This window comes from Scyliorhinus canicula, chromosome 28, assembly GCF_902713615.1.
Source record: "Scyliorhinus canicula chromosome 28, sScyCan1.1, whole genome shotgun sequence".
NCBI classification, from domain to species: Eukaryota; Metazoa; Chordata; class Chondrichthyes; order Carcharhiniformes; family Scyliorhinidae; genus Scyliorhinus; species Scyliorhinus canicula.
In genome coordinates this window covers 6,536,072-6,548,976 of record NC_052173.1, presented here as the reverse complement: position 1 = coordinate 6,548,976, position 12,905 = coordinate 6,536,072, and the positions used below count along the sequence as shown (strand labels likewise).

The window sequence follows — 12,905 nt, the reverse complement described above, 5'->3', positions numbered from 1 at the left end:
TTGGAAAAAATTAATTGGGTACTCTAAATTTATAGAAAAAAAAACTACCACTCTCTTGTCTTCTTTCAACTAGCCAATTTCTGATCCACATCTCTAAATCACCCTCAATCCCCAGCCTCCGTATTTTCTGCAATAGCCGACCATGGGGAACCTTATCAAACGCTTTACTGAAATCCATATACACCACATCAACTGCTCTACCCTCGTCTACCTGTTCAGTCACCTTCTCAAAGAACTCGATAAGGTTTGTGAGGCATGACCTACCCTTCACAAAACCATGCTGACTATCCCTAATCATATTATTCCTATCTAGATGATTATAAATCGTATCTTTTATAATCCTCTCCAAGACTTTACCCACCACAGACGTTAGGCTCACCGGCCTATAGTTACCGGGTTATCTCTACTCCCCTTCTTGAACAAAGGGACCACATTTGCTATCCTCCAGTCCTCTGGCACTATTCCTGTAGACAATGATGACCTAAAAATCAAAGCCAAAGGCTCAGCAATCTCTTCCCTGGCTTCCCAGAGAATCCTAGGATAAATCCCATCAGGCCCCGGGGACTTATCTATTTTCACCTTGTCCAGAATTGCCAACACTTCTTCCCTACGCACCTCAATGCCATCTATTCTAATAGCCTAGGTCTCAGCATTCTCCTCCACAATATTATCTTTTTCCTGAGTGAATACTGACGAAAAGTATTCATTTAGTATCTCGCTTATCTCCTCAGCCTCCACACACAACTTCCCACCACTGTCCTTGACTGGCCCTACTCTTACCCTAGTCATTCTTTTATTCCTGACATACCTATAGAAAGCTTTTGGGTTTTCCTTGATCCTACCTGCCAAAGACTTCTCATGTCCCCTCCTTGCTCGTCTTAGCTCTCTCTTTAGATCCTTCCTCGCTTCCTTGTAACTATCAAGCGCCCCAACTGAAACTTCACGCCTCATCTTCACATAGGCCTCCTTCTTCCTCTTAACAAGAGATTCCACTTCTTTGGTAAACCACGGTTCCCTCGCTCGACCCCTTCCTCCCTGCCTGACTGGTACGTACTTATCAAGAACATGCAATAGCTGTTCCTTGAACAAGCTCCACATATCCAGTGTGCCCAACCCTTGCAGCCTACTTCTCCAGCCTACACATCCTAAGTCATGTCTAATGGCAACATAATTGCCCTTCCCCCAGCTATAACTCTTGCCCTGCGGATATACTTATCCTTTTCCATCACTAACGTAAAGGTCACCGAATTGTGGTCACTGTTTCCAAAGTGCTCACCTACCTCCAGATCTAACATCTGGCCTGGTTCATTACCCAAAACCAAATCCAATGTGGCCTCGCCTCTTGTTGGCCTGTCAACATATTGTGTCAGGAAACCCTCCTGCACACATTGTACAAAGAACGACCCATCTAATGTACTCGAACTATATCCTTTCCAGTCAATATTTGGAAAGTTAAAGTCTCCCATAACAACTACCCTGTTACTTTCGCTCTTTTCCAGAATCATCTTCGCCATCCTTTCCTGTACATCCCTAGAACTATTAGGTGGCCTATAGAAAACTCCCAACAGGGTGACCTCTCCTTTCCTGTTTCTAACCTCAGCCCATACTACCTCGGAAGAAGAGTCCCCATCTAGCATCCTTTCCGCCACTGTAATACTGTCCTTGACTAGCAGCGCCACACCTCCCCCTCTTTTGCCCCCTTCTCTGAGCTTACTAAAACACCTAAACCCCGGAACCTGCAACAACCATTCCTGTCCCTGCTCTATCCATGTCTCTGAAATGGCCACAACATCGAAGTCCCAGGTACCAACCCATGCTGCCAGTTCCCCTACCTTATTTCGTATACTCCTGGCATTGAAGTAGACACACTTCAAACCACCTACCTGAACACTGGCACCCTCCTGCGAAGTCAAATCTGTGCTCCTGACCTCTATACTCTCAATCTCCCGTACCCCAAAACTACAATCCAGGTTCCCATGCCCCTGCTGAATTAGTTTAAACCCCCCCAAAGAGCACTAACAAATCTCCCCCCCAGGATATTGGTGCCCCTCAGGTTCAGATGTAGACCATCCTGTCTAGAGGTCCCACCTTCCCCAGAAAGAGCCCCAGTTATCCAGAAATCTGAATCCCTCCCGCCTGCACCATTCCTGTAGCCACGTGTTTAATTTCTCTCTCTCCCTATTCCTCATCTCACTATCACGTGGCACGGGCAACAACCCAGAGATAACAACTCTGTTTTTTCTCGCTCTGAGCTTCCATCCTAGCTCCCTAAAGGCCTGCCTGACATCCTTGTCCCCTTTCCTACCTATGTCGTTAGTGCCAATGTGGACTACGACTTGGGGCTGCTCCCCCTCCCCCTTAAGGACCCGGAAAACACAATCCGAGACATCACGTACCCTTGCACCTGGGAGGCAACATACCAAACGTGAGTCTCTCTCGCTCCCACAAAATCTCCTATCTGTGACCCTGACTATTGAGTCCCCAATTACTAATGTTCTACTCCTTTCCCCCCGTCCCTTCTGAGCAACAGGGACAGACTCCGTGCCAGAGGCCCGTACCCCATGGCTTACCCCTGGTAAGTCGTCCCCCCCACAAGTATCCAAAACGGTATACTTGTTACTCAGGGGAACGACCGCAGGGGGTCCCTGCACTGACTGCTTCTTCCCAGTCCCTCTTACAGTTACCCATCTATCTCCAGTCTTTGGTGTAACTACTTCCCTGAAGCTCCTATCTATGACCCCCTCTGCCTCCCGAATGATCCGAAGTTCATCCAGCTCAAGCTCCAGGTCCCTAACACGGTTTTTGAGGAGCTGGAGTTGGGTGCACTTCCCACAGATGAAATCAGCAGGGACACTGACGGCGTCCCTCACCTCAAACATTTTGCAGGAGGAGCATTGTACTGCCTTCCCTGACATCACCTCTAGATTTAAAAAAAAACAAGAAAAAGAAAAAGAAAGGAAGAGCTTACCTGATATTCCCTCAAACCCTGCTGCCGCTGAAAGGTAAGCAAATTTAAAGGCACTCACTCACCTTCACGACAGGCCCCTGCTCCCGCTTCCCAACAACCGTGGGTTATTTTTGGTTAGAGGAGGAGGTAGGGTGGGAAACACTGACGAAGTGTTTTGGGTTTAACTGTCACTTGACAACAGCCCCTCCACAAACCACCTTCAAATTAGGCTGACTGCATGTATGCAAATTGCCCCAGAACAGCTGATCAGTAGCTCTGCTCTGCTGCCCTCTGCTGGATGCTTGCCTTCACTCAAACTCCTTGGGTCTCCTTCGCAGGTTCACCTTCAAATTAGGCTGACTGCACTGCACGTATGCAAATTTCCCCAGAACAGCTGATCAGTAGCTCTACTCTGCTGCCCTTTCCTGGATGACTATCTTAATGACTGTCTCTCTAATCTCCTTTCTCGTGCATCTCCTCCAGGGTCAATCTTGCTTTGGACTTGTATTTCACTTGCCTGCTTATCTCTTTTCAGGCAAACAGGTTGCTCATACCTGCTCGTGACTGGACGCATTAGTTATTTGATGTTTTTAGCATCTTTTCCAGTTCTAACCTCGCCACTGGCTGCCTGCTAGTTTTTTTTAAAATATTTTTATTCGTCTTTTTCACATTTTCTCCCAAATTTACACCCACCAACAACAAACAATAATCAGTAACAAATATGTCAATCCCCATATCAATAACAACGATCCTTTCCTCCCACCAAACCGCAAACATTAGCCCGCATGTTCACACAAACAAATGACAAAAAGGAATTAGGGATCACCCATAGTCACCATTAACACACCCCCCCGCACCCCCCCAACCCTCCCACCCACCCAACACACACCACCCCCCTCGCCGCAGTCCTCCCACCCACCCACCGCCCCCCTCCCCCCAACCCTCCCACCCACCCTTCCAACACACACCGCCCCCCTCCCCTCCCACCCACCCTTCCAACACACACCAGCCCCTCCCCCTCCCCTCCCATCCACACGCCCCAACTAATGTTCGATGTTATCCAGTTCTTGAAAGTGCATAATGAATAATGCCCATGACTTGTAGAACCCCTCCATCCTTCCCCTCAGTTCAAACTTAACCTTCTGAAGAGTCAAGAATTCCAACAGGTCCCCCTGCCACGCCAGGGCACAGGGTGGAGAGGCTGCTCTCCATCCCATCAGGATCCGCCTTCGGGCGATCAACGAGGTGAAGGCTACAACATCTGCCTCCGCACCAGTTTCCAACCTTGGCTGGTCCGACACCCTGAATATGGCCTCCCGAGGGCCCGGGTCCAGTTTAGATAGAACATAGAACAGTACAGCACAGAACAGGCCCTTCGGCCCTCGATGTTGTGCCGAGCCATGATCACCCTACTCAAACCCACGTATCCACCCTATACCCGTAACCCAACAACCCCCCACCCTTTAACCTTACTTTTTAGGACACTACGGGCAATTTAGCATGGCCAATCCACCTAACCCGCACATCTTTGGACTGTGGGAGGAAACCGGAGCACCCGGAGGAAACCCGCGCAGACACGGGGAGAACGTGCAGACTCCGCACAGACAGTGACCCAGCCGGGAATCGAACCTGGGACCCTGGAGCTGTGAAGCATTTATGCTAACCACCATGCTACCGTGCTGCCCCGTTTCACGTGCACCACCTTGGAAATTACCCTAAAAACCTCCTTCCAGTAATCCTCTAGCGTTGGACAGGACCAAAGCATATGAACATGATTAGCAGCCCCCCCCCGCAACGTCCACACACATCTTCTACTCCTTCAAAGAATCGGCTCATCCTCGCCCTCATGAGGTGCGCTCTATACACCACCTTCAGCTGTATCAGCCCCAACCTCGCGCACGAGGTGGAGGCATTCATTCTCTCCGGAGCACCTCACACCAGAACCCCTCCTCCATAACCTCTCCAAACTCTTCCTCCCACTTTGCTTTGACCCCTTCCAGTGGTGCCTTCTCCTCTTCCAAAATAGCTCCGTAAACCACTGACACTACCCCTTTCTCCAGTCCCCGTCGTCAGCACCTCCTCTAGCAATGTGGAGGCCGGTTCCTCCGGGAAGCTCTGCATCTCCCTTCTGGCAAAATCTCGAACCTGCATGTATCTAAACATTTCCCCCTGCTCCAGCCCATACTTCGCTTCCAGCTCCTTCAATCCTGAAAACCGACCCCTCAGAAACAAATCTTTTAGTGTGTTAATCCCCTTCTCCTCCCATTTCTGAACATTTCCATCCCACCTCCCTGGCTCAAATCTGTGGTTCCCCCGAATCGGCATTTCCCGTGACCCTGCCCCCAACCAGTGTTGGCGAAACTGCCTCCAAATTCTCAATGAAGCTATTATTACTGGACTTCCTGAGTATTTCCCCGGAGCTATCGGGAGCGGGGCTGTTGCTAGTGCTTTCAATCCCGACCTCCTGCACAAACTCTCTTCCATCCTGACCCACTGGGAAGGCTGCCTGCTAGTTGTTGTAATACTGACCCTTTGACCTCCTGAAGCTCTGCTCATCCCGTTCAGGGTGATTTTGGATGTTCCCATATTTATTCAACCTGTCTCCTTTTTCTGTTCGCCTTGCGGTGTGCAGAGGTTTTATTTCATTTATTTTTTTTTCTTTTAAATGGTGCATCCATTTAAGATCCTTCCCATGTTCACGGATTCTAGATGTGATGCTTCATCCGAAATGCTCTGCTTTTGAGAGCTAAAGTAAACAGCAAGGGTGAGAGGGACACCCAAAGAGATTTGGAGGAATCATAGAATCCCTGCAGTGCAGAAGTAGACCATGCAGCCTCTCGAATCTGCTCCCTCCCTGGGCCCACTTTTCCCCCATCCCCGTAACCCCACATAACCACATCTTGGATACTAAGGGACAATTTATCATGTCCAATCCATTTAACCTTCCTCTCGACCAATGAGGAGACAACACTTGGGCCAATAGGCAGCGAGCCTTCTACACAATAGCAGCTCACACTCCCAGGTACCGTAGTATCTCTAGTCATACTACCACAGACTTTGGTGGTGTTAATCTTTTATTCTTTTTCTCTTCGCTTTGTTATTTTTTCGTGTTTTTTCCCCCTCTTAAGTTGAGTTTGGGAAGGGATGGTTTGGGGCTTCCTGGTGATTGGTTAGAGTTTGTTTCTTTTGGGCTTGAGTATTACGGTGTTGGGAGTTTGGGTGTGGGGGGAGGTGTTGATGCTGTTTTTCTCTATATGGAGAGGGGGCTCTGGAAGTGGACAAACACAAGTTGGCTAACGAATGGGAGCAAGGTAGGGTGGAGGCATTTGAGGAAGAATTTGTATAAGTCAGAGCCTCCGGAGGATGGGTCAGACAAGAGGGAGTTTTTGGGGTGGTTGAAGTGTCCCAAAGTAGGAGAGGGCAGGGCTGGAGGAGTCAGTGGGAGTGGATGAATTGATAGGAGAGATGCAGACAGGTAAGGCACCGGGGCTGGATGGTTTCCCGGTGGAGTTTTATAAATGGATAGGTTGGCAGAGATGTTTGAGGATGCAGGGGCTAAGGGGTCACTGCCAGAGACAATGGGACAGGCAACCATTTCATTGCTGCTAAAAAAGAATAAGGACCCAGTGGAGTGTGGGCCGTACAGGCCAATATCCCTGTTGAATGTGGATGCCAAGACTGTGACGAAGGTGTGACACTCAGGTTGGAGGAGTGCCTCCCGAAGGTGACTGGGGAGATTCAGACGGGGTTCGTAAAGGGCAGGCAGTTGTCATTGAACATGTGGCGTCTGCTGAATGTGCTGCTTTCTCCGGCAGAAGGGCAGGAATTGGGAGGTGGTGGTGGCGTTGGATTACTGAGAAGGCATTCAATCTCGTGGAGTGGAGTTAATTCTTTGCGGTGTTGGAGAGATTTGGGATTGGGCTTAGGTTTGTGGCATGGGTGAAATTGTTGTATAAAAATCTGCTGGTGTGCGCGCAATCTCAGCAGGTCTGGCAGCATCTGGGTGGAGCATTGGGTGTCCCTGTATGTGGATGATCGGTTGTTGTACATCTCTAACCTGGGCTCTTCAGTGGGGGATATAATGGGACTGCTTAGGAGATGTGTGTCTTTCTCAAGCTACAAGTTAAATTTGGGAGAAAAAAAAATGATGAGTGTTTTGTGGTAATTTCTCCAGGGGTGGGTGTAGGTTTTGGGTGGGTGTTGCCATTTTGGGTTGCAACAACCCACTTTAGGTATCTGGGCATACAGGTGGCCCGGGACTGGGCTCGGCTCTGTAATTTCGAGGGCAGAGTTCAGGCGGATTTGCTGAGATGGGGATAGCCTTCCCCTATCGCTGGCAGGCCGGGTGCAGGTGACTATGAACTTTTTGCCGCAGTTTTAAATTTTTATTTCAGTGCCTACTGGTCTTTTTGCCGAAATTGTTCGTTATGGGGGTGGAATGGTGGATTTCATTGTTTGTGTGGCCAGGTAAGGTGACAAGGATTCGGAGGACGAGAGGTCAGATGAAGGGCTGATCCTAAACACACACGCACGTCCAACCAATTGAGTAGCAGCAATTAACAAAGGTAAATCAATGCTGAAAGACTAAACACTAAAATACAAGTTAGAGCACACTAGGGTCAAACTGCACAGGGCTCCCCTCTGACCCACTTTGAGCACTGTGTCCAGTTCAGTTTCACACCCACCTTGAGCACGGTGTCCAGTTCAGTTTCACACCCACCTTGAGCACTGTGTCCAGTTCAGTTTCACATCCACCTTGAGCACTGTGTCCAGTTCAGTTTCAGTCCCACCTTGAGCACTGTGTCCAGTTCAGTTTCACATCCACCTTGAGCACTGTGTCCAGTTCAGTTTCAGTCCCACCTTGAGCACTGTGTCCAGTTCAGTTTCAGTCCCACCTTGAGCACTGTGTCCAGTTCAGTTTCAGTCCCACCTTGAGCACTGTGTCCAGTTCAGTTTCAGTCCCACCTTGAGCACTGTGTCCAGTTCAGTTTCAGTCCCACCTTGAGCACTGTGTCCAGTTCAGTTTCAGTCCCACCTTGAGCACTGTGTCCAGTTCAGTTTCAGTCCCACCTTGAGCACTGTGTCCAGTTCAGTTTCAGTCCCACCTTGAGCACTGTGTCCAGTTCAGTTTCAGTCCCACCTTGAGCACTGTGTCCAGTTCAGTTTCAGTCCCACCTTGAGCACTGTGTCCAGTTCAGTTTCACACCCACCTTGAGCACTGTGTCCAGTTCAGTTTCAGTCCCACCTTGGGCACTATGTCCAGTTCAGTTTCACACCCACCTTGGGCACTGTGTCCAGTTCAGTTTCAGTCCCACTTGGATCAGCACTCCATCCACCATCTTAAACATTCACTCCCTCCGCCACTGATGCAGAGCTGCGGCCGTGTGTACCATCTACAGTATACACTGCGGCAACTCACTAAGGTCCTTCGACAGAACCTTCCAAACGCACAATCTCTACCATCTCCAAGGACAAGGGCAGCAGACACCTGGGAACACCATCACCCACAGCAACCCCACGACCTGGAGGTTCCCCTCCAAGTCACTCACCATCCTGACTGGGAAATATATCGGCCGTTCCTTCACTGTCGCTGGGTCAAAATCCTGGAACTCCCTCCCTAACAGCACTGTGGGTGTACCTACACCACACGGACTGCAGCGGTTCAAGAAGACAGCTCACCACCAAATTATCAAGGGGCAATTAGGGATGGGCAACAAATGCTGAGCTTAACCAGCGGCGCTATATTGCACAAAATAATACATTTTTAAAGGTTTTTCACTGGCTGTCCGACTGAGCGATTCACCCACTTTGCCCCGTAACCCTGCACATTTCTACTCTTCCGACAATATCCCAATTCTCTTTTGAAAGCCTCCAATGAACCTGCCTACACCACACTCTCTATGCAGCGTATTCCACATCCTAAACGCTCGCTGAGAAATCCATTTTTCCTTCTGTTGTCACGAATTCTTTCCATGATGTGGAGATGCCGGCGTTGGACTGGGGTGGGCACAGTAAGAAGTCTCACAACACCAGGTTACAGTCCAACAGGTTTGTTTCAAACACGAGCTTTCGGAGCACATTCACCTGAGGAAGGAGCTGCGCTCCAAAAGCTTGTGTTTGAAACAAACCTGTTGGACTTTAACCTGGTGTTGTAAGACTTCTTACTAATTCTTTCCACAATCACTTGAAAAATCTGTGTCCCTCTGGTTCTAGATTCTTCCACCAATGGGAACAGTGTTGCCCCATCGACTCCGCCCAGACTCCCTCATGATTTTGAACATCTCGATCAAATTTCCCCTTAACCAAGGAAAACAGTCCCAGCTTCTCCAATATATCCCTTAACTGAAGTGCCTCAATCCTGGAATCATTCTGAATCTTTTTTGCACATTTTTCAGGTAAAAGAAACTCTTAACTGTATGGCTACCTGGCTACAGTCCCTATAGCAGTTCCTGAGGATTAATGTTTTTTGGGTTATTAAAGCACGAAGTAGTCTATTTTTTAAATTTTAAGGGGCTGGAGGGGCCCCCAGTGTGGAAATGCCACTTTACCATCACAACATCAATCGACTGCTCCATTTTTCTCCTGGTGGGAGGGGTGGCAAAGGCGAGATGTGGAGACCTCACCATAATTGAAGGGGGGGGGGGGGGGGGGAACAGATTTGAAATGGTCTGGCAAAAAACTACAGCAGTGCGGACCTTACAACCCACTCAACTATCTGCGGCTGAAATCCAGCCATTGACTGAATGGGAAGGGGCGACCAGGGAGGGGGAGAGAGGGGGCATGTCTCTCCATGTTAAACTTACTGAAACTTCCTATTTCACGTGACCACAATCGGCAACAACCCTCGACAAAAACGAAACATTTTGCAAACTATTCACCCAACAACACTGATACAAAGTTGCAATTATTGCGATTGCAACTAGACATCCATCCGGAAGGAAAAAAAACTTTCTACCTGGTCTCTTCTCTGCTTGATTAGTTGCCATTCTGGAGGAGGAATAGCGAGCTGTGAATGTGTCAGTTACCAGTGTTTGGAAAGCGACTGCATTCAATTCCTGTGTCAGTTTCCGTGCAGTCCGCGTCAATTTCAATCCCGCCTCCACCAGCTCCCTCCCCAATCCAAAGAGCCCAATACTGTAGTCCACACCCAGCACCCGACCCCCTCCACTGGCAGAAGACAAAAGCGCTTTTGGGTTAACACCCAATCTCACACCACACAACATTTCAGGTGGAAATACCTGGCCATAACCAATCAGATCCGATTCAATAGTAAATCGCCGAATGCCCCCACCCCACACCACAGGTGTCCGTGAGGAGACCAGCATTTGTTGCCCATCCCAAATTGCCCCTTGAGAATTATAGAACACACAGTGCAGAAGGAGGCCATTCGGCCCATCGAGTCTGCACCGACCCACTTAAGCCCTCGCTTCCACCCTATTCCCCGTAACCCAATAACCCCTCCTAACCTTTTTTGGACACTAAGGGACAATTTATCATGGCCAATCCACCTAACCTGCACGTCTTTGGACTGTGGGTGTGAGACCCATGCAAACACGGGGAGAAGGTGCAAACTCCACACAGACAGTGACCCAGAGCGGGCATCGAACCTGGGCCTCGGTGCCCTGACACTGCAGTGCTAACCACTGTGCTGCCCACATGGCTGTTATTGTGCGTCGGTGAAAAATGAAAATCGTTTATTGTCACGAGTAGGCTTCAATGAAGTTACTGTGAAAAGCCCCTAGTTGCCACATTCCGGCGCCTGTTCGGGGAGGCTGGTACGGTGGTGGAGGGAGTGAATGTTTGTGGATGGGGTGCCAATCAAGCGGGGCTGCTTTGTCCTGGATGGTGTCGAGCTTCTTGAGTGTTGTTGGAGCTGCACTCATCCAGGCAAGTGGAGAGTATTCCATCACATTCCTGACTTGTGCCTTGTAGATGGTGGACAGGCTTTGGGGGCGAGTTACTCACCCCAGGATTCCTCGTCTCTGACCTGCTCTTGTAGCCACAGTATTTATATGGCTGGGTCCAGTTCAGTTTCTGGTCAATGGTAACCCCCAGGATGTTGATTGTGGGGATTCAGCGATGGAAATGTCATTGAATGTCAAGGGGGCGATGGTTAGATTCTCTCTTGTAGGAGATGGTCATTGTCTGGCACTTGTGTGGTGCGAATGTAACTTGCCACTTGTTAGCCCTGTAGCCATCTAAGATGGCCACTAACGAACACAAAATGGAAGACTGCAAAGAGTGCAGGGAAAACGGACATGTTAAAGAGCAAACAGCTTGCAGAAGCAATTATGCATTGAGACAATTGCAGAAACCGGTTTCCTGGCAGCTGCAGAGATCAGGCAGCGCTGTAAATGGGAAAGCCGTTAACATAGTAATGAGGTGATACCGGGCAGTCCCAGGTACAATGGATACAATTAAGTATCAATTGATACTTTTAATAGCAGCCCAGACACGATGGAGCCAGAGAAGCCCAGGACAATGAGTCCTAAGAACCGCCCAGCCATCAAGGAACGGCCCTAGGATTGGGGGGTTCAAACCATATCGATTGGGAAGAGGCCCAATCGATCCCCAGCAGGTGAGGAAGCCCGCCCCAAGGGGCGTGGACTCCTGGGACCTATAAAAGAGAGGTCCCACGCATGGTTCAGTCTTCTGATTCTTTCTCCTGATTCCGGCTTCTGAATCCAGCCTCGAGACCCCTGTCTTCTCCATCAGCCGATTGAACTGAAGCCACCAATAAGTAAGTGCCTTACGACGATCGCTACCTGACCCCGGCATTACTTATACCCTGGCCGACCGATAGTGACCCGAAGCCTGCAGCCCAGAACGGAACGAAGGCCTTGTTCCCTGACCTCGCAGTTCCTTCTTAGATAAGTATTAGTCGTTTAGTGGTAGAAGTAAGTTAGTCTTTAGCGTGTGCATGAGTGTTATTATAATTGTGTTATAATAAACTCTAATTGTTTTGGACTTACTAATTGGTGTACAACTTTATTGCCTTGAACTTCACCTTGAACTTGTGACGGTGTCTATATGGCACCTGGCGACTCCAGAGCATAGAATTTGAAACAGAGCCAAAGGGAGTGTTAAGCACACTCACCCAAAACGAGCAACAGCCCAAGCCTGGATATGGTCCAGGTCTTGCTGCATTTGGATATGGACTGCTTCAGTATCTGAGGAGTCGCGAATGGTGCTGAACACTGTACAGTCATCCACAAACATCCCCACTTCTGTCCTTATGATGGAAGGAAGGTCATTGATGAAGCAGCTGAAGATGGTTGGGCCTAGGACACTACCCTGAGGAACTCCTGCAGTGATGTCCTGGAGCTGAGATGATTGACCTCCAACCACCACAACCATCTTCCTTTGTGCCGGGTATGACTCCAACCAGCGGAGAGTTTTCCCCCTGATTCCCATTGATTCCAGTTTAGCTCGGGCTCCTTGATGCCACAGTCGGTCAAACACTGCTTTGATGTCAAGGGCAGTCACTCTCACATCACTTCTGGAGTTCAGCTCTTTTGTCCATGTTTGAACCAAGGCTGTAATGAGGTCAGGAGCTGAGTGACCCTGGCGGAACCCAAACTGAGTGTCTGTCAGCCGGTTATTGTGAGTAAGTGCCGCTTGATAGCACTGTTGATGAGTCCTTCCATCACTGTGCTGATGATGGAGAGTAGACTGATAGGACAGTAATTGGCTGGGTTGGATTTATCCTGTTTCTTGTGTACAGGACACACCTGGGCAATTTCCCACATTGCTGGATAGATGCCAGTGTTGTAGCTGCACTGGAACAGCTTGGCTAGGGGTGCGGCAAATTCTGGAACACAAGTCTTCAGTACTATTGCTGGGATATTGTCAGGGCCCATAGCCTTTTCAGTATCCAGTGCCTTCAGCTGTTTCTTGATATCATGTGGAGTGAATCGTATTGGCTGAAGACTGACATCTGTGATGCTGGGGACCTCTG

The 12,905-nt window shown here is 49.3% G+C and overlaps 1 protein-coding gene across 1 annotated transcript in view; it reads right to left on the bottom strand.

Moving 5' to 3' along the window:
- csad (cysteine sulfinic acid decarboxylase) overlaps positions 1-10,009 on the bottom strand; it is a 79,545-nt gene extending 69,536 nt beyond the window's left edge. The window contains exon 1 of the mRNA XM_038786316.1: positions 9,903-10,009. Within this exon, the coding sequence (XP_038642244.1) occupies positions 9,903-9,933 (31 nt within the window). The 5' untranslated portion in view covers positions 9,934-10,009. The remainder of the gene's footprint in view (positions 1-9,902) is intronic.
- Between the last annotated feature and the right edge of the window lie 2,896 nt (positions 10,010-12,905).